The 25,774-nt window shown below is 42.9% G+C and overlaps 1 protein-coding gene across 1 annotated transcript in view; it reads right to left on the bottom strand.

Annotated features, from left to right (window-relative positions):
- LOC135556560 (potassium voltage-gated channel subfamily KQT member 1-like) overlaps positions 1 to 21,517 on the bottom strand; it is a 311,677-nt gene extending 290,160 nt beyond the window's left edge. The window contains exon 1 of the mRNA XM_064989862.1: positions 20,993 to 21,517. Coding sequence (XP_064845934.1) covers positions 20,993 to 21,501 — 509 coding nt within the window. The 5' untranslated portion in view covers positions 21,502 to 21,517. The remainder of the gene's footprint in view (positions 1 to 20,992) is intronic.
- Positions 21,518 to 25,774: the final 4,257 nt, after the last annotated feature.

Raw genomic sequence — 25,774 nt, 5'->3', positions numbered from 1 at the left:
TAGTCAACGCCATTTTACCTGCTGTTGTTGTGCTAGCTGATTAGCTGTTGTTGTCTCACCTACAGTTTAAGCTAGCTTTCCCAATTCAAAACCTGTGATTACTGTATGCTTCGCTGTATGTCTCTCTCAAATGTCAATATGCCTTGTATACTGTTGTTCAGGTTAGTTATCATTGTTTTAGTTCACAATGGAGCGCCTAGTTCCACTCTTCATACCCCTGATACCTCCTTTGTCCCACCTCCCACACATGCGGTGACCTCACCCATTACAACTAGCATGTCCAGAGATACAACCTCTCTCATCATCACCCAGTGCCTGGGCTTACCTCCGCTGTACCCGCACCCCACCATACCCCTGTCTGCGCATTATGCCCTGAATATATTCTACCATGCCAAGAAACCTGCTCCTCTTATTCTCTGTCCCCAATGCTCTAGGCGACCAGTTTTGATAGCCTTTAGCCGCACCCTCATACTACTCCTTCTCTGTTCCGCGGGTGATGTGGAGGTATACCCAGGCCCTGCATGTCCCCAGGCACCCTCATTTGTTGACTTCTGTGATCAAAAAAGCCTTGGTTTCATGCATGTCAACATCAGAAGCCTCCTCCCTAAGTTTGTTTTACTCACTGCTTTAGCACACTCTGCTAAACCTGATGTCCTTGCCGTGTATGAATTCTGGCTCAGGAAGGCCACCAAAAATTCTGAGATTTCCATACCCAACAATAACATCTTCCGTCAAGATAGAACTGCCAAAGGGGGAGGAGTTGCAGTCTACTGCAGAGATAGCCTGCAAAGTAATGTCATACTTTCCAGGTCCATACCCAAACAGTTCAAACTACTAATTTTGAAAATTACTCTCTCCAGAAATAAGTCTCTCACTGTTGCCGCCTGCTACCGACCCCCCTCAGCTCCCAGCTGTGCCCTGGACACCATTTGTGAATTGATTGCCCCCCATCTAGCTTCAGAGTTTGTTCTTTTAGGTGACCTAAACTGGGATATGCTTAACACCCCGGCAGTCCTACAATCTAAGCTAGATGCCCTCAATCTCACACAAATCATCAAGGAACCCACCAGGTACAACCCTAACTCTGTAAACAAGGGCACCCTCATAGACGTCATCCTGACCAACTGGCCCTCCAGATACACCTCCGCTGTCTTCAACCAGGATCTCAGCGATCACTGCCTCATTGCCTGTATCCGCTACGGAGCCGCAGTCAAACGACCACCCCTCATCACTGTCAAACGCTCCCTAAAACACTTCTGTGAGCAGGCCTTCCTAATCGACCTGGCCCGGGTATCCTGGAAGGACATTGACCTCATCCCGTCAGTTGAGGATGCCTGGCCATTCTTTAAAAGTAACTTCCTCACCATTTTAGATAAGCATGCTCCGTTCAAAAAATGCAGAACCAAGAACAGATACAGCCCTTGGTTCACTCCAGACCTGACTGCCCTCGACCAGCACAAAAACATCCTGTGGCGGACTGCAATAGCATCGAATAGTCCCCGCGATATGCAACTCTTCAGGGAAGTCAGGAACCAATACACGCAGTCAGTCAGGAAATCTAAGGCCAGCTTCTTCAGGCAGAAGTTTGCATCCTGTAGCTCCAACTCCAAAAAGTTCTGGGACACTGTGAAGTCCATGGAGAACAAGAGCACCTCCTCCCAGCTGCCCACTGCACTGAGGCTAGGTAACACGGTCACCACTGATAAATCCATGATTATCGAAAACTTCAACAAGCATTTCTCAACGGCTGGCCATGCCTTCCACCTGGCTACTCCAACCTCAGCCAACAGCTCCGCCCCCACCGCAGCTTCTCGCCCAAGCCCTTCCAGGTTCTCCTTTACCCAAATCCAGATAGCAGATGTTCTGAAAGAGCTGCAAAACCTGGACCCGTACAAATCAGCTGGGCTTGACAATCTGGACCCTCTATTTCTGAAACTATCCGCCGCCATTGTCGCAACCCCTATTACCAGCTTGTTCAACCTCTCTTTCATATCGTCTGAGATCCCCAAGGACTGGAAAGCTGCCGCAGTCATCCCCCTCTTAAAAGGGGGAGACACCCTGGACCCAAACTGTTACAGACCTATATCCATCCTGCCCTGCCTATCTAAGGTCTTCGAAAGCCAAGTCAACAAACAGGTCACTGACCATCTCGAATCCCACCGTACCTTCTCCGCTGTGCAATCTGGTTTCCGAGCCGGTCACGGGTGCAACTCAGCCACACTCAAGGTACTAAACGATATCATAACCGCCATCGATAAAAGACAGTACTGTGCAGCCGTCTTCATCGACCTTGCCAAGGCTTTCGACTCTGTCAATCACCATATTCTTATCGGCAGACTCAGTAGCCTCGGTTTTTCGGATGACTGCCTTGCCTGGTTCACCAATTACTTTGCAGACAGAGTTCAGTGTGTCAAATCGGAGGGCATGCTGTCCTGTCCTCTGGCAGTCTCTATGGGGGTGCCACAGGGTTCAATTCTCGGGCCGACTCTTTTCTCTGTATATATCAATGTTGCTCTTGCTGCGGGCGATTCCCTGATCCACCTCTACGCAGACGACACCATTCTATATACTTCCGGCCCGTCCTTGGACACTGTGCTATCTAACCTCCAAACGAGCTTCAATGCCATACAACACTCCTTCCGTGGCCTCCAACTGCTCTTAAACGCGAGTAAAACCAAATGCATGCTTTTCAACCGATCGCTGCCTGCACCCGCATGCCCGACGAGCATCACCACCCTGGATGGTTCCGACCTTGAATATGTGGACACCTATAAGTACCTAGGTGTCTGGCTAGACTGTAAACTCTCCTTCCAGACTCATATCAAACATCTCCAATCGAAAATCAAATCAAGAGTCGGCTTTCTATTCCGCAACAAAGCCTCCTTCACTCACGCCGCCAAACTTACCCTAGTAAAACTGACTATCCTACCGATCCTCGACTTCGGCGATGTCATCTACAAAATTGCCTCCAACACTCTACTCAGCAAACTGGATGCAGTTTATCACAGTGCCATCCGTTTTGTCACTAAAGCACCTTATACCACCCACCACTGCGACTTGTATGCTCTAGTCGGCTGGCCCTCGCTACATATTCGTCGCCAGACCCACTGGCTCCAGGTCATCTACAAGTCCATGCTAGGTAAAGCTCCGCCTTATCTCAGTTCACTGGTCACGATGGCAACACCCATCCGTAGCACGCGCTCCAGCAGGTGTATCTCACTGATCATCCCTAAAGCCAACACCTCATTTGGCCGCCTTTCGTTCCAGTACTCTGCTGCCTGTGACTGGAACGAATTGCAAAAATCCCTGAAGTTGGAGACTTTTATCTCCCTCACCAACTTCAAACATGTGCTATCTGAGCAGCTAACCAATCGCTGCAGCTGTACATAGTCTATTGGTAAATAGCCCACCCATTTTCACCTACCTCATCCCCACACTGTTTTTATTTATTTACTTTTCTGCTCTTTTGCACACCAGTATCTCTACCTGTACATGACCATCTGATCATTTATCACTCCAGTGCTAATCTGCAAAATTGTAATAATTCGCCTACCTCCTCATGCCTTTTGCACACAATGTATATAGACTCACCTTTTTTTGTACTGTGTTACTGACTTGTTAATTGTTTACTCCATGTGTAACTCTGTGTTGTCTGTTCACACTGCTAAGCTTTATCTTGGCCAGGTCGCAGTTGCAAATGAGAACTTGTTCTCAACTAGCCTACCTGGTTAAATAAAGGTGAAATAAATAAAAAATGCATTCGAGCCAGCGGTGGTATACAGATATAGCCCTATTTGGTAAAAGACCAAGTCCATATTATAGCAAGAACAGCTCAAATAAGCAAAGAGAATCAGATTAGTTTAGAAAACCTTTTCCTAAAAACCTTTATGGATGTTGCATTGCCTGGCCCAGTCACCTTTTTTCTATCCCTTGATCTCCCCAATTGGTAGTTACAGTCTTTTCTCTTCACTGCAAATCCCATATGGCGGGAGAGGTGAAGGTTGGGGGTGTGTGTCCTCAGAAACACAACCCAACCAAGCCGCACTGCGTCTTGACACGATGCCCACTTAACCCAGAAGCCAGCCACACCAATGTGTCACCTGGCACGCCACAGGAGTCGCTAGTGCGCGATGGGACATCCCTGCCGGCCGGCTGCGACAGAGCCTGGACTCGAACCCAGAATCTCTAGTGGCACAGCTGGCACTATGATGCAGTGCCTTAGACCACCGCGCCACTCATTATGCCCTACTCATCTATCTTAACAAGACTGAAGAACACGCAAACACAACTCAAGATAATTGTTTAATTAACATCTCGCCTTCATAACTAACACCTGGGGACAGTTTTTCAAATAAAGCCTGAGCTCCAACATAGGGATAATTATTAAAGGGGTTTCATTAGGAAATGACTAACTTTATTGTGCATGCAGGTTTGTTGGAGTATGAAAATAATCAAATTAAATATAGTTGAAACATAGAACCTTATAATTCTAAGGTCACGGGATTATCTGCAAAAACCTATTCGGAGATAATTGGCTTTAAAGATCTAAACCCTCATCGGGTTTAATTGTGAGAGTAATGTAACTTTTTAACTTAACATGATTTGGGGTATTAAGAGGTACTGTACTATATATAATGCATTCAGAAAGTATTCAGACCACTTGACTTTTTCAACATTTTGTTACATTACAGACTTATTATAACATTTTAATTGTTTTTTTTCCCTCATCAATCTACACACAATACTACATAATGACAAAGCGAAAACAGATTTTTGAAAATACAGAAATACCTTATTTACATAAGTATTCAGACCCTTTGCTATGAGACTCAAAATTTAGCTCAGGTGCATCCTGTTTCCGTTGATAATCCTTGAGATGTTTCTACAACTTGATTGGAGTCCACCTGTGGTGAATTCAATTGATTGGACATGATTTGGAAATGAGCACACCTGTCCCACAGTTGACAGTGCATGTCAGAGCAAAAACCAAGCCATGAGGTCAAAGGAATTGTCCGTAGAGCTACGAGACAGGATTGTGTCAAGGCACAGATCTGGGGATGGTTACCAAAAAATGGTAGAGTGGCCAGAGGGAAGCCACTCCTCAGTAAAAGGCACATGACAGCTCACTTGGAGTTTGCCAAAAGGCACCTAAACGACTCTCAGACCATGAGAAACAAGATTCTTTGGTCTTATCATACCAAGATTAAACTCTTTGGCCTGTATCCCAAGTATCAAGTCTGGAGGGAACCTGGCACCATTCCAATGGTTACGAAAGGTGGTGGCAGCATCATGCTGTGGGGAAGTTTTTCAGCGGCATGCACTGGGAGACTAGTCAGGATCGTGGGAAAGATGAATGGAGCAAAGTACAGAGATGAAAACCTATTCCAGAGTGCTCAGGTCCTCAGACTGGGGAGAAGGTTCACCTTCCAACAGGACAACAACCCTAAGCACACAGCCAAGACAATGCAGTAGTGGCTTTGGGACAAGTCTCTGAATGTCCTTGAGTGGCCCAGCCAGAAACTGGACTTGAACTCGATCGAACATCTCTGGAGAGACCTGAAAAAAAGAGGTGCAGCGACGCTCCCCATTCAACCTGACAGAGCTTGAGAGGATCTGCAGAGAAGAATGGGAGAAAATCCACAAATACAGGTGTGCCAAGCTTACACAAAAAGACTCAAGGCTGTAATTGCCGCCAAAGATACTTCAACTATTACTGAGTAAAGGGTCTGACTGCTTATGTAAATGTAGTATTTCAGTTTTTTATTTGTAATACATTTGCAAAACTGTATAAAAACCTGTTTTTGCTTAGTCATTATGGGGTATTGTGTGTAGACTGATGGGGGGGCGAGAATGTAATCAATATTAGAATAAAGCTGAAATGTAACAAAATATGGAAAAAGTCAAGGGGTCTGAATACTTTCCAATTGCACTGTAGGTAGATCAAGGCTATGTCGATAAATCATCTTTTGACAAAAATGCAGATAGAACCTTATATTTTCAAGTTCTCGATCCGAGAGAAGGGGGGGACTAGAATACTGCTAAAGGCAATGCTAAATTCTCCAAGTGCTGAGTTGTAGCCATTGTAAATCCTATGAACTGAACAGAACATGGAAGTAGCATTCCAGTATTTAGGCTATGCTGGATTTTCATCAAACATGTATGGTTTTATACATTTACTGATGTTGGGATTAATAAACATACTTATGGAGGAATCATGAAAAGAGAATAAATAATTTCTGTAATCTGAAAATACCTGTCTTTCAATGCATTTGCCCTAGTACAGTAATATTGTGAACAAAGTAATTGTTGTGGTTTCATCTCTTGGTGTAATTTTTGTATTTCCTAACATCTGGGGAGGAAGTGAAAAACTGAAATTAAAAATAATCCCTTTCTCTTGTCATAACACAGAATCATTTTAACTGGATTTATAAAAATACAAATATGATGTCATATGTCATTGTTAGTCAGGTTATACACAAGTGTACATTTTCTGCAAAAACACAATTCCCCTGAGAAAATGACATTATGCAGCAGTTTGAAACACGGCGTATCCTTTCGATGTTGTTTCTAACTCTAATTTCCCCAAAATGATTTGTACTGTAGACTGCTGACATTTCCGGTTGTGTAGTAATACCTGCAAGAGTATCAATACAAAAACAACACAAATGAATAAAGGAATATGTCTGAAAGGCCAGTCAAAGCTCTTGGAAGAACAAAATGAAGGGAGCTACTAGCTACTGTAGTAAAGTGATACATTGATGGGACTGAAGTACATGGAAGAGTAAACGACCGACTCCTGACCTCAGCAATATCAATAACACTTACCCACTGGAGCCAAATATGTAGCTACTTCCAAACCTCTGAGTGACGTCTGGTAACAGCATAAATGCAGAGTACGATATTGAAGTACTACACAGAGTAAAACCAAACTTCAAGCCCGACATGTATCCAAAGTTCATACACTCTAAAATCACTCATGCCTACAAAAACAGAAGACCATAAGACTTAAAAAAGCAAAAACAGAAAACAAATCCTCCTGACCAAGGTCCCATGCCAAAACAATCACAATTACATAAGACAAACTGTCCTATTTTAATTCTCAAACTCTGAATAAAGCATATTTGGGTTCCAGAAAAGCACCGTAAAAACACGATGTATTATTATTTGTTTGTCATTTATATCATTTTTAAGCTGGAATCCTTGATGTTAAAACTGACACATTACAACAACAAAGAAGCTACAGCAAACAACAAAAACAGTGTTTTTTCCATTCGGGAGTCATTGCAGCAGTGATAGAACAGCAGAATATGTACTTTGTTTCTTTTTTTTTACTGGGTGGCGCGATGCTCCTCACCTCTGCGTTGTCAACAAAACAATACCAATGACCGTGGGGAAGACAGTGGCGCTGTTTCCCCTACTGCGGATTCTACATACAGCACTTTGTGATTGTTATACAATGGAATTTTACTGTTTAATTTAATTGCATTGAATGCATGTGAAGTGTCAGTCTTGCCCATCTGCCATCTCACTGCCAAAAATGGGGACCACAATGGAAATAAGCTTCCAGACTGTATTGTGTTTTTATCTTCAATAATAGGTTTATGTATGTAATGTTGTCTCCGGCTGGAGCAGCCTACTACTTTTAATGATCTAATAAATGAAATCAATAGCAGCTAGAACGAGGTACTGTGTATTCCTCCTACAGTAATATCCTAAAGGACCTAAAGCCTCTCTGTGTGTATCCTGACGCCCCAGGAGGTTTTAGCGTGGGGACAAACCAGGTCACAACCAGGACAAAACCCCTGGGATCTGATTAAAACAAAACAGCTGGTGGTTGATCCAGCGTTATTACAATAACTGCGTATCCAGACCCACTACAGAGAGCGTGCAGTGGAGTCCCGATCCCCCCCTACAATATGAACCATGACAAAAACAGTAGTTTCTGTGTGCGTGTGTACAGTGGGGCAAAAAAGTATTTAGTCAGCCACCAATTGTGCAAGTTCTCCCACTTAAAAAGCTGAGAGAGGCCTGTAATTTTCATCATAGGTACACTTCAACTATGACAGACAAAATGAGAAAAAAAATCCAGAAAACCACATTGTAGGATTTTTAATGAATTTATTTGCAAATTATGGTGGAAAAATCAGTATTTGGTCAACAACAAAAGTTTATCTCAATACTTTGGTATATACCCTCTGTTGGCAATGACAGAGGTCAAACGTTTTCTGTAAGTCTTCACAAGGTTTTCACACACACTTGCTGGTATTTTGGCCCATTCCTCCATGCAGATCTCCTCTAGAGCAGTGATGTTTTGGGGCTGTTGCTGGGCAACATGGACTTTCAACTCCCTCCAAAGATTTTCTATGGGGTTGAGATCTAGAGACTGGCTAGGCCACTCCAAGACCTTGAAATGATTCTTACGAAGCCACTCCTTAGTAAGAACAGTTTTATTAACTGTTTTCACTGTTTTCAACGTGCCATTGGAACACGGGAGTGATGGTTGCTGACAATGGGCCTCTGTACGCCAATGTAGATATTCCATAAAAAATCTGCCGTTTCCAGCTACAATAGTCACAACATTAACAATGTCTACACTGTATTTATGATAAATTTGATGTTATTTTTATGGACAAAAAATGAGTTTTCTTTTCAAAAACAAAGACATTTCTAAGTGACCCCAAACGTTTGAACGCAATTTCTATACCACAATGCAATTGTGAGCATACATTCTAAATTATACTACAACATCAGTCTAACTGAATATGGATGTTGAGTTGGTTGAATCTTCCAGAATGTTCTTCAGCTGGTGAACCTCTTCTTGTGTTGGGTAATGGCAGTTAGAAACACAGACATTTTGATATTTCTCACATCAATTGTATACACACCCACGGGGCAGTGCTCAACGTCTTGAAATACACATTGAATTCTGGATATTGTGGTTTGCTTACAACCAGGAAATGTATCTGTCCCGTTTCTACTAGTGAGATGCAGAAACGCTCGTATTTAAATTTAGCAGAAGTTCTTATCCAGAATGACATACAGTTAGTGCATTTAACTTAAGAAACAAGGTGGGCCATCCACATCTCACAGTCATAGTGGGCTCCCAAGTGGCGCAGCGGTCTAAGGCACTGCATCTTAGTGCTAGAGGCGTCACTACAGACCCTGGTTTGACAACCGGCTGTGATTGGGAGTTCCATAGGGCGACGCACAATTGGCCTAGCGTCGTCCGGGTTAAGGTTGGGCCAGAGAAGGCCGTCATTGTAAAATAAGAATTTGTTCATACAGTGAGGGGGAAAAGTATTTGATCTCCTGCTGATTTTGTACGTTTGCCCACTGACAAAGAAATGATCCGTCTATAATTTTAATGGTAGGTTTATTTGAACAGTGAGAGACAGAATAGCAACAACAAAAATCCAGAAAAACGCATGTCAATAATGTTATAAATTGATTTACATTTTAATGAGGGAAATAAGTATTTGACCCCCTCTCAATCAGAAAGATTTCTGGCCCCCAGGTGTCTTTTATACAGGTAAAGAGCTGAGATTAGGAGCACACTCTTAAAGGGAGTGCTCCTAAATCTCAGTTTGTTACCTGTATAAAAGACACCTGTCCACAGAAGCAATCAATCAATCAGATTCCAAACTCTCCACCATGGCCAAGGCCAAAGTTCTCCCCAAGGATGTCAGGGACAAGATTGTAGATCTACACAAGGCTGGAATGGGCTACAAGACATTCGCCAAGCAGCTTGGTGAGAAGGTGACAACAGTTGGTGGGATTATTCGCAAATGGAAGAAACACAAAAGAACTGTCAATCTCCCTTGGCCTGGGGCTCCATGCAAGATCTCACCTCGTGGAGTTGCAATGATCATGAGAACGATGAGGAATCAGCCCAGAACTACACGGGAGGATCTTGTCAATGATCTCAAGGCAGCTGGGACCATAGTCACCAAGAAAACAATTGGTAACACACTGCGCCATGAAGGACTGAAATCCTGCAGCGCCCGCAAGGTCCCCCTGCTCAAGAAAGCACATATACGGGCGGCAGGGTAGCCTAGTGGTTAGAGCATTGGACTAGTAACCGCAAGGTTGCTAGTTCAAATCCCTGAGCTGACAAGGTACAAATCTGACCTTCTGCCCCTGAACAGGCAGTTAACCCACTGTTCCAAGGCAATCATTGAAAATAAGAATTTGTTCTTAACTGACTTGCCTAGTTAATTAAAAGGTTACAAAAATATAAAGTACATTTTCCCTCAAAGTAGCTATCAGAAAAGTCAGAACTAGTAAGGGTGTCAAAAAGTTGAGTGTTAGTTCACAAAAGCTGTGGGATTATTTTAGATACTCTTTGAAGAGGTAGGGTTTCAGATGTTTTCGGATGACGGGCAAGGGACTCTGCTGTCCTAGCTTCTGAGTGAAGCTGGTTCCACCAATCAGGTGCCAGGACAGAGAAGAGCTTGGACTGGGCTGAGCGGGAGGACCAAGGGACCAGAGGTGGCAGAATGGAGTGCTCGTGTTCGGGTGTAGGGTTTGAGCATAGCTTGCTTGGAGGGGGCAGTTCCTCTTGCTGCTCCGTAGGCAAGTACCATGGTCTTGTAGTGAATGCAATATTTGACTGGAAGCCAGTAGAGTGTGCGTAGGTGCTCGGTGACATGGGAGAACTTGGGAAGGTTGAACACTCGGTGGGTATTTGCGTGAAGTGAGGAAATTCAACATTTTTATGACATGGACATATATGGACGTACAAAGTTAAATAGAGGAGGGGTGATGTTTCCCTTAAAACATCTCATCTTTCCAACTGTCCTTTGATGTTGAACCACCTGATCTGCTGGTTGCACAGGGATGTAAAGTGCTATAGGCTCAAACGCATCAAACTAAAAATAGTTTGATGCGTGGACATTATTTTATACAATGCATGTTTTCATTGCTTGCGAGTAAATAAATAAATTGGTCTTCTTTTAAAAAAGGTTGAATGTGTCGGATTATATATAAATTATTCAACAGCAGTCGACAAGGTTGTTCTGGCTCTGAGGCCTATAATGCGATAATGTTGTGTCCTATAGACAATGCGTTAGTCTTCTCCAAACTGGCATGGTATAATTTGATACAGAATATTTTTTTAATTTATAGACTAATCAACCTTTCTTTTGCTGATCAGGCCCGATTCTGGCTGATATGCCCCCCTAGGTGCGGCAACAAAAAAAATGCCACGCTCCTATCCCCACACAGTACAATAGTAGCCTAGGCTATCTTCATACTAAAGAATAGCTGTCCCCTTCATACTTTCCTTGTCAATTCATTATCTTATAGAATACTTCCAAAAATCTGAAAGTTTTTTTTGTGTTTTATGGAAAGGATAAATATTGCTTGTGTCTGACATACACTGATGGCTTTGATTGACAGGTGCGTGTGTCCTCTTGACTTATTCCACATTTTGCTGTGTTACAGCCTCAATTAAAAACGGATTTAATTTGAAATTGTCTCACCCATCTACACATTATACTGGATAATGACAAAGTGAAAACATGTTTTAAGAAATTTTTGCACATTCATTTAAAATTAAATACAGAAATATCTCATTTGCGTAAGTATTCTCAAAACGAAGTAAATACTTTTGGCAGCGATTACAACTGTGATTCTTTCTGGGTAAGTCTTTAAAGAGCTTTCCACAGCTGGATTGTGCAACATTTTTCCAGTAATCTTTTCAAAAGTCTTCGAGCTCTTTCAAATAGTTGTTGATCATTGCTAGACAACCATTTTCAGGTCTTGCCATACATTTTCAAATCTGTAACTTGGCCACTCATGAACATTCACTGTCTTCTTGGTAAGTAACTCCAGTGTAGATTTGGCCTTGTGCTTTAGGTTATTGTCCTGCTGAAAGGTGAATTAATCTCCCAGTGTCTGGTGGAAAGCAGACTGAACCAGGTTTTCCTCTAGGATTTTGCCTGTGCTTAACTACATTCCGTTTATTTTATATCCTGAAAAACTCTCCAGCCCTTAGCGATTACAAGCATACCCATAACATGATGCAGCCACCACTATGCTTGAAAATACGGAGAGTTGTACTCAGTAATGTGTTCTATTGGATTTGCCCCAAACATAACATTTTGTATTCAGGACAAAATGTTAATTGCTTTGCCACATTTTTTTGCAATATTCCTTTACTGCCTTGTTGCAAACAGGATGCCTGTTTTGTAATGTTTTTATTCTGTACAGGCTTCTATTCGCTCTGTCATTTAGGTTAGTATTGTGGAGTAACTACAATGTTGTTGATCCATCCTCAGTTTTCTGTTTTAAAATCACCATTGCCCTCTAAGCGGTTTCCTTCCTCTCTGGCAACTACGTTAAGAAGGACACCTGTATTTTCGGGACACCTGTATAAGAAAACCATCCAAACTTGAATGAATAACTTCACCATGCTCAAAGGGATATTCAATGTCTGCTTATTTTCTTTTACCCATCTACTGTACCAATAGGTGCCTTTCTTTGCAAGGCTTTGGAAAACATCACTGGTTTTTGTGGTTGAATCTCTGTTTGAAATTCACTGCTTGACTAAGGGACCTTACAGATAATTGTATGTGTGGGTTACAGAGATGAGGTAGTCATAAAAAACATGTTAAACTATTATTGCACACAGAATGAGTCCATGCAACTTATTATGTGATTGTTAAGTTCATTTTTACTACTGGGCTTGCCATAACAAAGAGGTTCAATACTTATTGACTCAAGACATTTCAGCTTTTCATTTTGTATTCATTTGTAAACATTTCAAAAAAGATAATTCCACTTCGATATTATGGGGTATTATGTGTAGGCCAGGTATAGAAACATCTAAATGGAATCCATTTTAAATGTAGGCTGTAACACAACCACATGTAGAAAAAGTAGTGCTAGGCGATTATTTCTTCTATTTCTGACCATCGTTCTTGTGTGTTTTCCTTGTTTTAGTGTTGGTCAGGACGTGAGCAGGGTGGGCATTCTATGTTGTGTGTCTGGTTTGTCTATTTCTATGTTTGGCCTGATATGGTTCTCAATCAGAGGCAGGTGTTAGTCATTGTCCCTGATTGGGAACCATATTTCGGTAGCCTGTTTTGTGGGTGGTTGTCTCCTGTGTCAGTGTTTGTACCACACGGGACTGTTTCGGGTTTTCATGTTTCTTGTTTTGTCTATTTCATGTATAGTTTCGTTATTAAAAGAACCATGAATTATAACTATGCTGCGTCTTGGACCGATCCCTGCTACACCTCTTCTTCAGAGGAAGAGGAAGAAGAGAACCGTTACAGGTTCGTTTAAAAATAATCACGGTTTTCAATTTCAATTATTAAAAAAAAACATTAAATGCACTATGCAACACAGAATAAAACAATTGATAAAGGTCCCGTGATGATCATTTATTCACTTTACTTTAATAAAACATTGCAGTTGTTGTGTAGCCTAAATCACATTTGTTTTATTTGATTACTTTATTATTTCATTCCAAGTCGTCATCTCATTTCTATAGGGCTGCCTATGCTGTCTGACAAAAACACTATTGTATTCCTTCAAAGTAAATAAGGCATACTTTTATGACTGCTGAACACCAAATATCAATCATTTAGCTCATGTATTTTCAGGTAGAGATACCTGGGCAACGCATCAGGCTGGGTCTGATTTATCTCGAGAGAAACTGTGCAATGTGCGCATTGAGCTAAAAAAAAACTAATTGAACAATTAGTTGTTTAAAAATGACTATTTTCAGTAGCTTAGGCTCCGTTACTTCTCTCATTACGGAGTCCTCTCTTTGAAGAACATAATGCCAATCCCAATGCCACTGCCATTGAATGACCTCAGCAGCAGGGTTTGAAGATTTGCAAATATTTCAGGAAAAATGGGTGAAAACCCATCAGACTTAATTCAAATGGTTTTGTGCTTTGAAATAGGATCTGTATTTTTATTATGCAGAAAAGCCAACAGTCAGACAAGGTAGAAATATATATTTATTTTGACTCCGTTAATGTGTCAATACGAATATGGGAGAGATCCTCTCCAACCTGGCATTTCTTCATTTGTTGATAAATATTTATTAGTAATAACCTGGATAAAAATAATGATAATAATGAAGTGTAATGGCTAGTTTCACATATCCATGTAAACAAGTGTACACACAATTGTGACCTCCCCTTTATTGAACGGTTATGTCGGTGACCGTGTACAACCTCAAATTCCAAGACCCTCACAGCCATAGTAATAAATGTAGCCTATTGCATCTGAGCAATAGATTATTAGTGACATCCATCAACTGATATCTCCCTAATAAATTACAGCTTTTTCCAAATGAGTATTTCTTAATCAAAGTGTCAAATTATGAATCAGCTTATGCAACTGGAAAGATACTGAGATACAATAAGATAATGCTAGGTCAGCTGGCAAGTGTCTTCACTGACATTTTCAACCGTTCTCTGACCCAGTCTGTAATACCTACATGTATCAAGCAAACCACCATAGTCCCTGTTCCTAAGAACACCTAGGTAACCTGGCTAAATGACTACTGCCCCCATAGCACTCACATCAGTAGCCATGGAATGCTTTGAAAGGCTGGTCATGGCTCACATCAAAACCATCATCCCAGAAACCCTGGACCCACTTCAATTTGCATACAGACTCAACAGATCCACAGATGACACAATCTCTATTGCACTTCACACTGACCTTTCCCACCTGGACAAAAGGAACACCTATGTGAGAATGCTGTTCATTAAAGCACAGCGTTCAATGCCATAGTGCCTTCCAAGCTCATCACTAAGCTTTGGACCATGGGACTGAACACCTCCTGCAACTGGATCTTGGGCTTCCTGACGGACCGCCCCATGTGGTGAGGGTAGGCAACAACACACCTGCCACACTGATTCTCAACACGGGGGCCCCTCAAGAGTGCGTGCTTAGTCCCCTCCTGTACTCCCTGTTCACCCACAACTGCGTGGCCACACACGACTCCAACACCATCATAAAGTTTTCCGACATCATGACGGTGGTAGGCCTGATCAGCGATGACGATTAGACAGCCTATAGGGAGGTCAAAGACTTGGCAGTGTGGTGCCAGAACAACAACCTCTCCCTTATTAACTACTGTCACACCAGCCTTTGCTTTGGCTCCCCCTCCTGTTCAGCACAGGCTTTGGGCGTTGCCGGTCTTCTCGCTGCTGCCAAACCTACTGCTGGCAAACGCCCATCACTCATCAACCCCGGACTTGTCTCGTCATCATTACACACACCTGATTACAATCCCCACTCCATCACTGTATATATACTCCCTCTGCCATTTGTCTTTGTCGGTCATTGTAAAATGTTGCTTGTTTTCCTGAGAGGAATCTCACTGACTATTTCCTGAGTACTTTATACTTTGGGTTCACCCTGTGCCTTTTTGTTTATGAAGATATATTTTGAGCACAACAGCGTTTGGGTTTCATCCCGCTTTGATCTATGGTGTTTAAATAAATTCAGTAGTTCTAAACCTGCAACTGCCTCCTGCCTACTCCTCCCTACACCAGTGACAGAAGGACCGACCCAAGAAAACAGGAAGCAGCAGGACATCCCGACCTCTCCGCTGTATGAGTGAAGCGCCACCACCACGACTCGTGCCTGGAGCCCTTCTGGACTGCAATGGACGAGGTGCTCCGGGCCGTACACTAACTGCAGGCTACACCACCACCTTCCCAGCTCCCTGCGGTCGTTCCAGCCACCCCACCACCATCTATGATCAGCAACGTCCACCTGCCCCTCCCGGAGCCGTTTGATGGCACCCCAGCTCACTGTAGTGGATTTCTCCTGCAGTGTGACCTCCACCTGACCCGTCATGCAGAGACGGCCTCCGAGAGGGACAAGGTGGCCTTGGTGATCTCGGTGAGACAGGCCGGACTCTGGAGTGGGCGCACGCCATCTGGGAGAGGGACGGACCAGAAGTGCAGTCCTATGAGTGCTTCACCCAACTCCTCCGTGCTGTCCTCGACCATCCTTCAGAGGGCCGAGAGGGAGGTGAGTGTCTCCTCCGTCTACACCAGGGGTCCAGGCCAGCGTCAGAGTACGCTCTGGATTATCAGATGGTGGCTGCGTACACTGGCTGGAACAACCAGGCCCTGTTGACGGATTTCTGCAGCGGGCTACAGGCGGACGTCCAGACCAGGCTGGCCTGTCACGATGAGGACCTCACGCTGGACCAGCTCATCGGCATGGCCATCCGCCTGGATAAACTCCTGCATGCCCATCGTTGCCAATCCCGGGGGTTCAGGTCTCTCCCAGGAACCTCCAGCCAGACTGAGCCCATGGAGGTGGGCACGACGCACCTTCCCACTGAGGAACGTCAACAGGGTCTCTGCTTCTACTGCGGGGAGTCGGACAACCCCTGGAACACCTGTCCCAGAAGGAGAACCAGGCGAGGAAGCAATGGGCCGAGGAGCGCTCCTGCACCTTCCCAGGTAGGCGTGGACATGCCTTGCTCCTCTCTGTCCACCCAGCCCGTCCTCCTCCGTGTCACCTTCCCTGACTATCCTGGTCCCCCACTGAGTCCTGCCCTAGGGGACTCAAGTTCTGCAGGCAATTTCCTAGACTGGTCAGTGGCCTTATCATTACGCATTCCTCTATTATATCTGGAGTACTTCTCCTGTCCAATTCGGTGTCCTGTGTGAATCTAAGTGTATGTTCTCTAATTCTCTCCTTCTCTCTCTCTCTTTCTCTCTCTCGGAAGACCTGAGCCCTGGGACCATGCCCCAGGACTACCTGACATGATGACTCCTTGCTGTCCCCAGTCCACCTGGCCGTGCTGCTGCTCCAGTTTCAACTGTTCTGCATTATTATTATTCGACCATGCTGGTCATTCATGAACATTTGAACATCTTGGCCATGTTCTGTTATAATCTCCACCCGGCACAGCCAGAAGAGGACTGGCCACCCCACATAGCCTGGTTCCTCTCTAGGTTTCTTCCTAGGTTTTGGCCTTTCTAGGGAGTTTTTCCTAACCACCGTGCTTCTACACCTGCATTGCTTGCTGTTTGGGGTTTTAGGCTGGGTTTCTGTACAGCACTTTGAGATATCAGCTGATGTACGAAGGGCTATATAAATACATTTGATTTGATTTAGACCCTTTACAACCCCCTATCCCAGTCCATGCCCTAGAGAACTGTCCCCTAGGAACAGGACTGGTGCTCCAGACCACGATTCCCATTTCCCTCACAGTTACTCACAACCACCATGAACGCATCACTTTACTCATCTTAAACTCTTATGCACACCCCATAGTTTTAGGTTTCCCCTGGCTACAGTTGCATAACCCCAGTATATCATGGATAGAGAGGAGGTTGTTGGGTTGGTCATAGGAGTGCAGGGGAGGTGTCTCTCTGTGTCAATATGTGCCACCTCCGTGGAAAGTCCGGACCAGGCCACCTACGTCCTATCCTGGTGTACCGGAACCTACAGGTGGCCTTTTCGAAGCCACGTGCCACGTACCTGCCCCCACATCGCCCCATGGGACTGCACTATCGACCTACTGTCTGGTTCTACCCTCCTTCGGGGGCACATCTACCCTCTCACGCATGCAGAGACCGAAGCCATGGAGGCCTACGTCCAGGAGGCACACACCCAGGAGGCATTATTTTTCGTGAAGAAGGAGGGAGGTCTCCACCCTTGTATCGATTACAGGACACTGAATAAGGCTACTGCTAAATTCAGTTATCCCCTGCCTCTCATACCCACTGTGATCAAACAGATACATTGTGTGAAGTACTTTACCAACTTGGATTTAAACAGTGCCTACAACCTGGTGCACATCAGAGGGGGATCAGCACCGCCTTCAGCACCAGCTAGTCAGCACATAGCTGACTATGAAATAGTGTATGACTATTCTGATCATAACATCTGACCAGCAGCCTGCTCTGACAGGCCCTCACCCATCCACCATGGGTTTAGGCAGGATACCTCAGCGTTCCACAGCAACAGAAGAACCCTCCTTGCTTAGTTATGTAGCTGAAGATGAATAGATGGAAAGATCAGAGATAAGCAGCATCACGGTTCACAGCCAGCCAACCTCATAGGTAAAAAACAATAATCATCTGTGTGTGGTTGTATCTGCTGTTTGTGGATGTATCTGCTGTTTGTATCTGCCATTTGTGGTTGTATCTGCTGTGTATGGTGGAATATTAACAGAATATAAAATCAGTAAAGCTGTCTGACTTTAGTCAGTAAACTGCATTCAGTGGTGTAAAGTACTTAAGTAAAACAATTTTTAAAATACTGCAAAAAACGACTTAAGTAGTATCTGTACTTTACTATTTATATTTTTGACTACTTCACTTTTACTTCACTACATTCCTAATGCAAATGTACTTTTTACTCCATTCATTTTCCCTGACACCCAAAAGTACTCGTTACATTTTGAATGCTTAGCAGGACAGGAAAATGGCCCAATTCACACACTTATCAAGAGAACATCCCTGGGCATCCCCTGCCTCTGATCTGGCAGACTCATTAAACACAAATGTTTCATTTGTAAAGGATGTTTGCGTGTTGTAGTGTGCCCCTGGCTATCTGTAAATTAAAAATAAAATACAAAATTGTACTGTTAGGTTTGCTTAATATAAGCAATTTGAAATGATTTATACTTTGACTTCTTATTCTTAAGTATATTTTTGCAATTACATTTGATGCCTAAGTATATTTACTTTTACTTGAGTCATTTTCTATTAAGGTGTCTTTACTTTTACTCAAGTATGACAATTGGGTACTTTTTCTACCACTGATTGCATTTCCCCATTGGGGGCTACGTCAGTCCACTGCCATTGAGGAAAGTGAGAGGCTTGGCAAGCCACGGATCAAAGGAGCCTGTTTTCTGAGGGGCTGAGGGAGGCTGAGGTAACACATGTCTTATCCCCTGTGTTAGATAATGTTATATAAAAGACTCAAATCTAATGGGTACTGCACAAGACATGTTCGTCAGAGATCCAGGGTGTCTGTTCTCTGGTGAGCCTGCAGCGCCTGCTGCCAGCACTGCATAAGACTCTTTATTTAACTAGGCAAGTCAGTTAAGAGCAAATTCTTATTTACAATGACGGCCTACCCCGGCCAAACCAGAACGACGCTGGGACAATTGTGCTCCACCCTATGGAACACCCAATCACGGTCGGATGTGATTCAGCCTGGATTCAAACAAGGGACTGTAGTGACGCCTCTTGCACTGAGACGCAGTGCCTTAGACTGCTGTGCCACTCGAGACACACCGATCCTGTAGAGGTTTTAACCTCAAGTTCAACACCCCCTGTTTAAGTCAATAAACAGTAGAAGCGGTATTGTCCAACCTCTTGAATGATAGGGCAAGAATTAGGATCCCGCCTAAATAGACATACCCAAACGTAATTATTTTTCATGAGATGGCCATCAACAATAATTGGTAAAGTTGCCTAGTTTTAGAAAGGTCTGGAACTCACCTTTCTGAGAAAAATAATTCTAAATTGCTAAGCTGTACTCACTTGAGGACACAAGCTCAAGTAGATAGTACAAATATTAACAAAATATGAAATCATACATAATTGTTTTACTATTCAACAAATGTGGGGAAATAGGAATTTAAATGACTGAAACGCTCTCTAAATATATTAACAATCAAATTATAAAATACTATAAGATTTCACCTTTGTCATAAATGTAAAACAAATATGATCATACTTAGGGACAGTACAATATTGGCACTATTTCATATAACTGACGACAACATCCACTGAGCAACTCAGAGACCCCATTCAAATGTGTGCAGACTTGTTACAACTTCACAAAGTGATTTAGTCCATCCGTGACCAAGAGAAATGGATCTTGTTTAAATTCTATTAAATGATTTTGTATTTTTTCATGTCAAGACTGTTTCATATGCACTATTGCAAGTGCAGCTGTGAGTGTCACAGGCACAGGAAATTGTTCCTTTGTCTGGATAGGCCAGAAAATGTGACACGTCACTCCCTATGCAAATGTGGAGGGGGGTTCAAATAGAAAATGTGTGGCTTTCAAATGTTGCAGAAAATGTAAATGATAATATTATTCACAAAGATATATTTAGGAATTAGTATTTTTTAGGGCAGTGGTTCCCAAACTTTTTTTGAACCATGACACACCTTGATATAGAAAATTCTGCAGCACACCTAAAATGTCCTTATTAATTTATTTAGTGGTAATGACCTCCATCTCATCTGAACCATACTGCAAATTATCTATTTTCTGTGACAAACTTTTAATAGATGAAATAGTGTTTATTTTAACTATTTTAAAAGTTTGCATAGTTCCTTACTCATGGTGATTAATTTGTGTGTACCCCTTTAAGAGCATCACGAAATCCACACCAGAAAGAGAAAAATGTAGCTCTGGTAAAATATGTCTTCAGTGTTGAACAGTTTGAGCTGGAGATGAGAGGTTTTCTGCATTGTAAAAGGTGCAACCATGGACACAAGGCCATGCTCTGTTTTCTATCTATGGCAGAGACTGTATATAGCTAAACTTAGTCAGATTCTCACAGGTGAAGTAGAATTATACAAATGACTTTGCTCTTGATGTGCCCCCCCTCAGATGATTCAAATGTAACAGCCTGAGCACAACAGACTTGAAACAATAATACAGATGTAATCATGCTCGGTAAAATGTATTATCTGAGCGGCAGTGGTGCTCCCAAGTCAAAATAACATGTACATTCCACAGGTCACATTTGTGAGATACATTTTTTTTAATCAAGAGTAGCAAAAAATGTACGGCACACCTGAGAGTTCCTCAAGGCACACCGGTTGAAAACCACAGATCTAGAGAAGCTGTCTACCCACTGGGCACAGACGTCAATTCAACATCTGTTCCACGTTGGTTCAATGTAATTTCATTGAAATGATGTGGAAACAATGTTGATTCAACCAGTGTGTGCCAAGTGAGTAGCCCTTTAGCTGCCTACATGTATGTTAAAGTGACCAGCAAAGGATGAAAATGTACTGTAGGTACTCACACCAAGAAGTGGTAGAGGAAGCATCTCAATCCAGCGGGTCTCTCTAGGAAGTTGTAGACATCCCCCTGCATGCTAGTCTTGGTGACGTAGGGGCTCTGGGAGTGTATGGTGGAGCGCAGCCGGCTGGCTGGAGGGAGAGGGGGGTTAGGGCAGTAGGCAGGGGGCCCGCCGGCGATCTGCAGCGGTGGGTCCTTTGTGTCCGTCTGCGGGCTGCAGGGAGTGTCTGACCCATTATTCACCGCTGTGGGCTCCAGTTTCAGTGAAACTGGAGAATAGCGTGTACTGTCAGCAGTAGCAGCGGCAGCCTCATCCAGGGCCAGGGACCTGTCACTGTCTATGGTGCCCATGCCTTGGCTCCTCCTACCCATGGGGCTCGGTCCCAGGTTGGTAAGGCTGGTGGTGGCATGACCATTTGGCCCGAAGGTCTTGGATCCTCCACCACCACTACCACCGTAGTCTCTGTGCGCACGGTTCAGCAGCTGAAAGGGACATCCTCGCTTCTCGCTCATACTGCCAAAGAGAACAGTCCGGTTCAAAGGAGCAGGAGGCTGGGTTAAAGGTCAGACAGGTCCAGGTGGGAGGAGATAAACAGCTAATGACAAGGCACATCCACCCCAGAGGCTAAAGAACTCTTTGTTAGGCGACAGAATTGCAGAGGAGAAGAGGAGATCAGATAGGTTAGATATAATGGGCAGGATGATCACAGTGACAGTTGAACCTTGTAACACAGTACAGTACCAGTCACCAACCCGCTGAGATGGTTGGCACTTTGCAGGCTTTGGTTCTGACCAAGCCCGACACTTAAACCCTAAACAGCAACTAATGAAATAATAATTAAGACCTTGATTAGATGAAATAGGGTATTAGTGCTGCACTGAAGCAAAAGTTGACAGCCACAACATGTAGCTCTCCAGGAACAGCCTATCAGCATCTGACCACAAGGACTTGTTTCCATAATCTGTTCACCACTTTTAAGACTCAGGTCAGTCTCCTTAAGGAAATACTGAACAAAAATATAAACGCAACATGTAAAGTCTTGGTCCCATGTTCCATGAGCTGAAATAAAAGATCCCAGAAATGTTGCATAGGGACAAAAAGGTTATTTCTCTCAAATCTTGTGCACAAATTTGTTTACATCCCTGTTAGTGAGCATTTCTCCTTTGCCAAGATAATCTAGCCACCTGACAGGTGTGGCATATCAAGAAACTGATTAAACAGCATGATCATTACACAGGTGCACCTTGTGCTGGGGACAATAAAAGGCCATGTTTGAGCATGATAATGCACAGCCCCATGTCACAAAGATCTGTACACAAGTTTGGGATGCAATTGATCGATGTGTATGACAGCATGTTCCAGTTCCCGACAATATCCAGCAACTTCGCACAGCCATTGAAGAGGAGTGGGACAACATTCCACAGGACACAACCAACAGCCTGGTCAACTCAATGCGAAGGTGATGTGTCATGTTGCTTGAGGTAAATGGTGGTCACAACAGATACTGACTGGTTTTCTGATCCACGCCCCTACTATTTTTTTTAAGGTATCTATGACCAACATATTCATACAGTATCTGTATTCCCAGTGATGTGAAATCCATAGATTAGGGCTGAATGAATTTATTTCAATTGACAGATTTTCTTATATAAACTGTAATTCAATAAAATCTTTGAAATTGTTGCATGTTGCATTAATTTTTGTTCAGTGTAATTAGTGCATTTTCCTTTTCAGGTGGATGACGCTAGAGAAGGAGATGGAGAGACAGAGGGTAAAGGAGCTTGATAGACTGAGATGGCATATCTTACCTTATATTCATCTTTCATATGTGCCGTTGCTATAACTCACTTGTTTACAATAGGAAATCAGACATTAACACTTCCAGATCTCAGAATCTCAGAATGTTCTGTTCTTGTCCAAAGTTCAAATATAAATCTGACGACTTGTGCCTGTACATAAGTAGAAGTCACATCCCAGGCCTGAGCCCTGAGAGCTCACACAGAGGATTCTGGTCCATTAATGTTGCAAGGGGATGAGGGCGGACAGGGGATTACCATTGTGACTATGGATTTGGAGAAGTGTGTCATCTCTATGCGTCATCATTATAGCTATCTCCTTTCACATGTGATCTGTTTACATCAATACAACCAACAGACACAATACTGGTAACTTTACTCAAACTGGTAATGATGGTGGATGTCAAGCGGTCCAAAGTTGAGAGGCATTAGACCATCTTGGTAACAGATAACGTGTGTGTGTGTGTCACCCTGCATGATTGATTCCTTAGCCAATGGTAGAGACCAGAGGTCACCACACACAAGGTCTACAACACATTTATAGAGGATCCCACAAGAACTTTACCTCAGGTGAAATACCACCCTGATATCATTGACTGAATTTAGGCCATAGTCCATCATGTTCCTTCTTATTCTCTATAGACCAGCATTTCCTTAAGGAAATTGACCTGGGTATGAAAAGTGAACGGATCATGGTCACTAAATCTGTCGGAAACAAGTCTTTGTGGTGTGAGGCTGGAACGTAACAGGTTAGCAACCCTCCACCGTGTCTGTCCTCCACAGCAGATAATGCGATGACAGTCTGTTCTCACAAACACTGCTGCTGTCACCAGGCCATAGATTGAGTTTCTCTGCTATGCTGGACAACCATCAAACACACAAAAACTCTGTCAGGCATTGGAGTCCTTTGGCACAGGAGTTACCTTCAGTTAATCCATCATCAACCATTCCGTATAGGAATATCATCTTCTTAACCTTACAGTAGCATCTTATTACTTTGAATATTCCAATACTTAGGACCAAACATGAAATATTAGGATGTTTCAGCTATTAGTTATTTCAAATGTCCTATGGGGATATAACTCGTCACATATTTTATGGTAATAAAGTAATGATTTCAGATAGCCCAAATTAATTTAATGTTAAAAAGAAAAGAAGAAAAAAAAAGAAAAGTGAACTTACCTTTCAGCTGAGGACATTCAGTTAGCCTATCTTCCCTTCAAAGTGGTACCCAGATGTAAGACGTGTATGTGCGTAAATTACAGTGGACACCATTGAAAAATGGAACATTAGAATACAGAAATTAGAAGAAAAAAACAACTCAGGTCATTGTTTCTATCCTTTCGCAGCTTGTCTCTGAAGTGCGTCTGTCACGAACTGGATAGTGTAGTGCTTGCTTAAAGCAACAGCTGGTGGCAGTACGCGCACCGCGGCAGGGATGCTGCTGAAATACACTGGAACCTTTCATCTTGTGCTCAACATGATCCACCTGACGCACGTGACCTCAGCGGCGCAAATAAATTGTATTGTCTACCAAGGATGAACCAAGTAAGATTATGAATACAATCAGAAACACTAGCGTAGTTTTTTAGATAATGATCATGAGAGCTAGGATATCCCAAGTTGAACAGTTGAATGGCCTAAATAGTCCATAAACACTAGCCTGGGTACCAGTCTCTTTAACTAATCCACTCCCTGTACTCCATGTCATGTGCCAAAGAAACTGACTTTATTGTCTGCCATCTTCAAATATGAATATTCTGATTAAATATGAATCTTATTCAACAAACCTCACACCTATCCTCCAATCACAACGGTTATGCAAATATTGGAACACCTTTTTTTCTCCACAGAACACGTTGGTATCCGATTGCTAAACAACATTTTTCTGTTTGTCCAGAGATTAAACTGGCCTGTCAAAAGTTGCTAACTCATGTCTAAATTCTCAAACTAAATACATTCTGCTATTCCAACCACAAAACGTCTTAGGTTTAAGTTTAAGCCTCGAAATACAACATCTTGCCTAGCTAACAGGTAAATGTTTGTTTTTGACGTTGTTATAGATTCTAATTATATTTTCTAGGCTTGACATGTTGCCATTGAAAATAGTCACGTTATATCTAACAACCAGTGAGCAACACCGTTGTAAATCCAGCACATTGAACATTGAGATTGCTGAAAGGCCAGTATCTTTGGTAAGGAGTGGCATGAACGTGAGTGTACTGTTAGCTAAGGAGACTGGTCCTCAAACTACAAACACAATTAAATGTTATTTGAGCTCTTAAAATATAGTCTAACAGATAAAGAAATTAGGAAATTCTAAATTCTACCTTTGTTGGCTAAATGCTTTCACCTGTTCGCAAATTGCAGTTTATTATCTATATCAAAGGGGGCACTGATACCAATCTTGTCTGCGCGTTCTGTTTCGCTAAAAAAAACTGTCCCTCTCGACTTGCTATAGGTTGACATTACATGATCAAACATGGCTACACACACAATGAACAAATCCATTTTGTCATGAGGACAAATAAATGGTCGCATTTATGGAATTCATGCGCCTAACCCGTTAAATAGGGCTACATACGCGACGGCCTTGTCTACTAATAATTCTAGTCAGAATAAAGGTGAGTTTACATGCAATATGCTGTCACGACGAGGAACCTGCTAACATGGTCCCGATTATGTCTATCTAACTGTTTTCTAAGAAAATTAGAGACATGGTTAGCTTAATTTAAAAACATGTTTTTTAATATAACCTGTATTTTACTAGGCAAGTCCGTTAACAACAAAATCTTATTTACAATCACGGCCGGTTGTGATACAGCCTGAAATCGAACCAGTGTGTCTGTAGTGATGCCTCTAGCACTGAGATGCAGTGCCTTAGACCGATGCGCTACTCGGGAGCCCAATGAAGTTGGATATGTTTTTCTGACACAATCAATATCAATTTTAGGCTTTCCTAATAGAGGACCTTTCAACAGAAGACCAC

The sequence above is a fragment of the Oncorhynchus masou genome, chromosome 15 (genome assembly GCF_036934945.1).
Source record: "Oncorhynchus masou masou isolate Uvic2021 chromosome 15, UVic_Omas_1.1, whole genome shotgun sequence".
NCBI classification, from domain to species: domain Eukaryota; kingdom Metazoa; phylum Chordata; class Actinopteri; order Salmoniformes; family Salmonidae; genus Oncorhynchus; species Oncorhynchus masou.
Note: the sequence above shows the minus strand (reverse complement) of the source record. Positions and strands in the feature narration are given on the sequence as shown.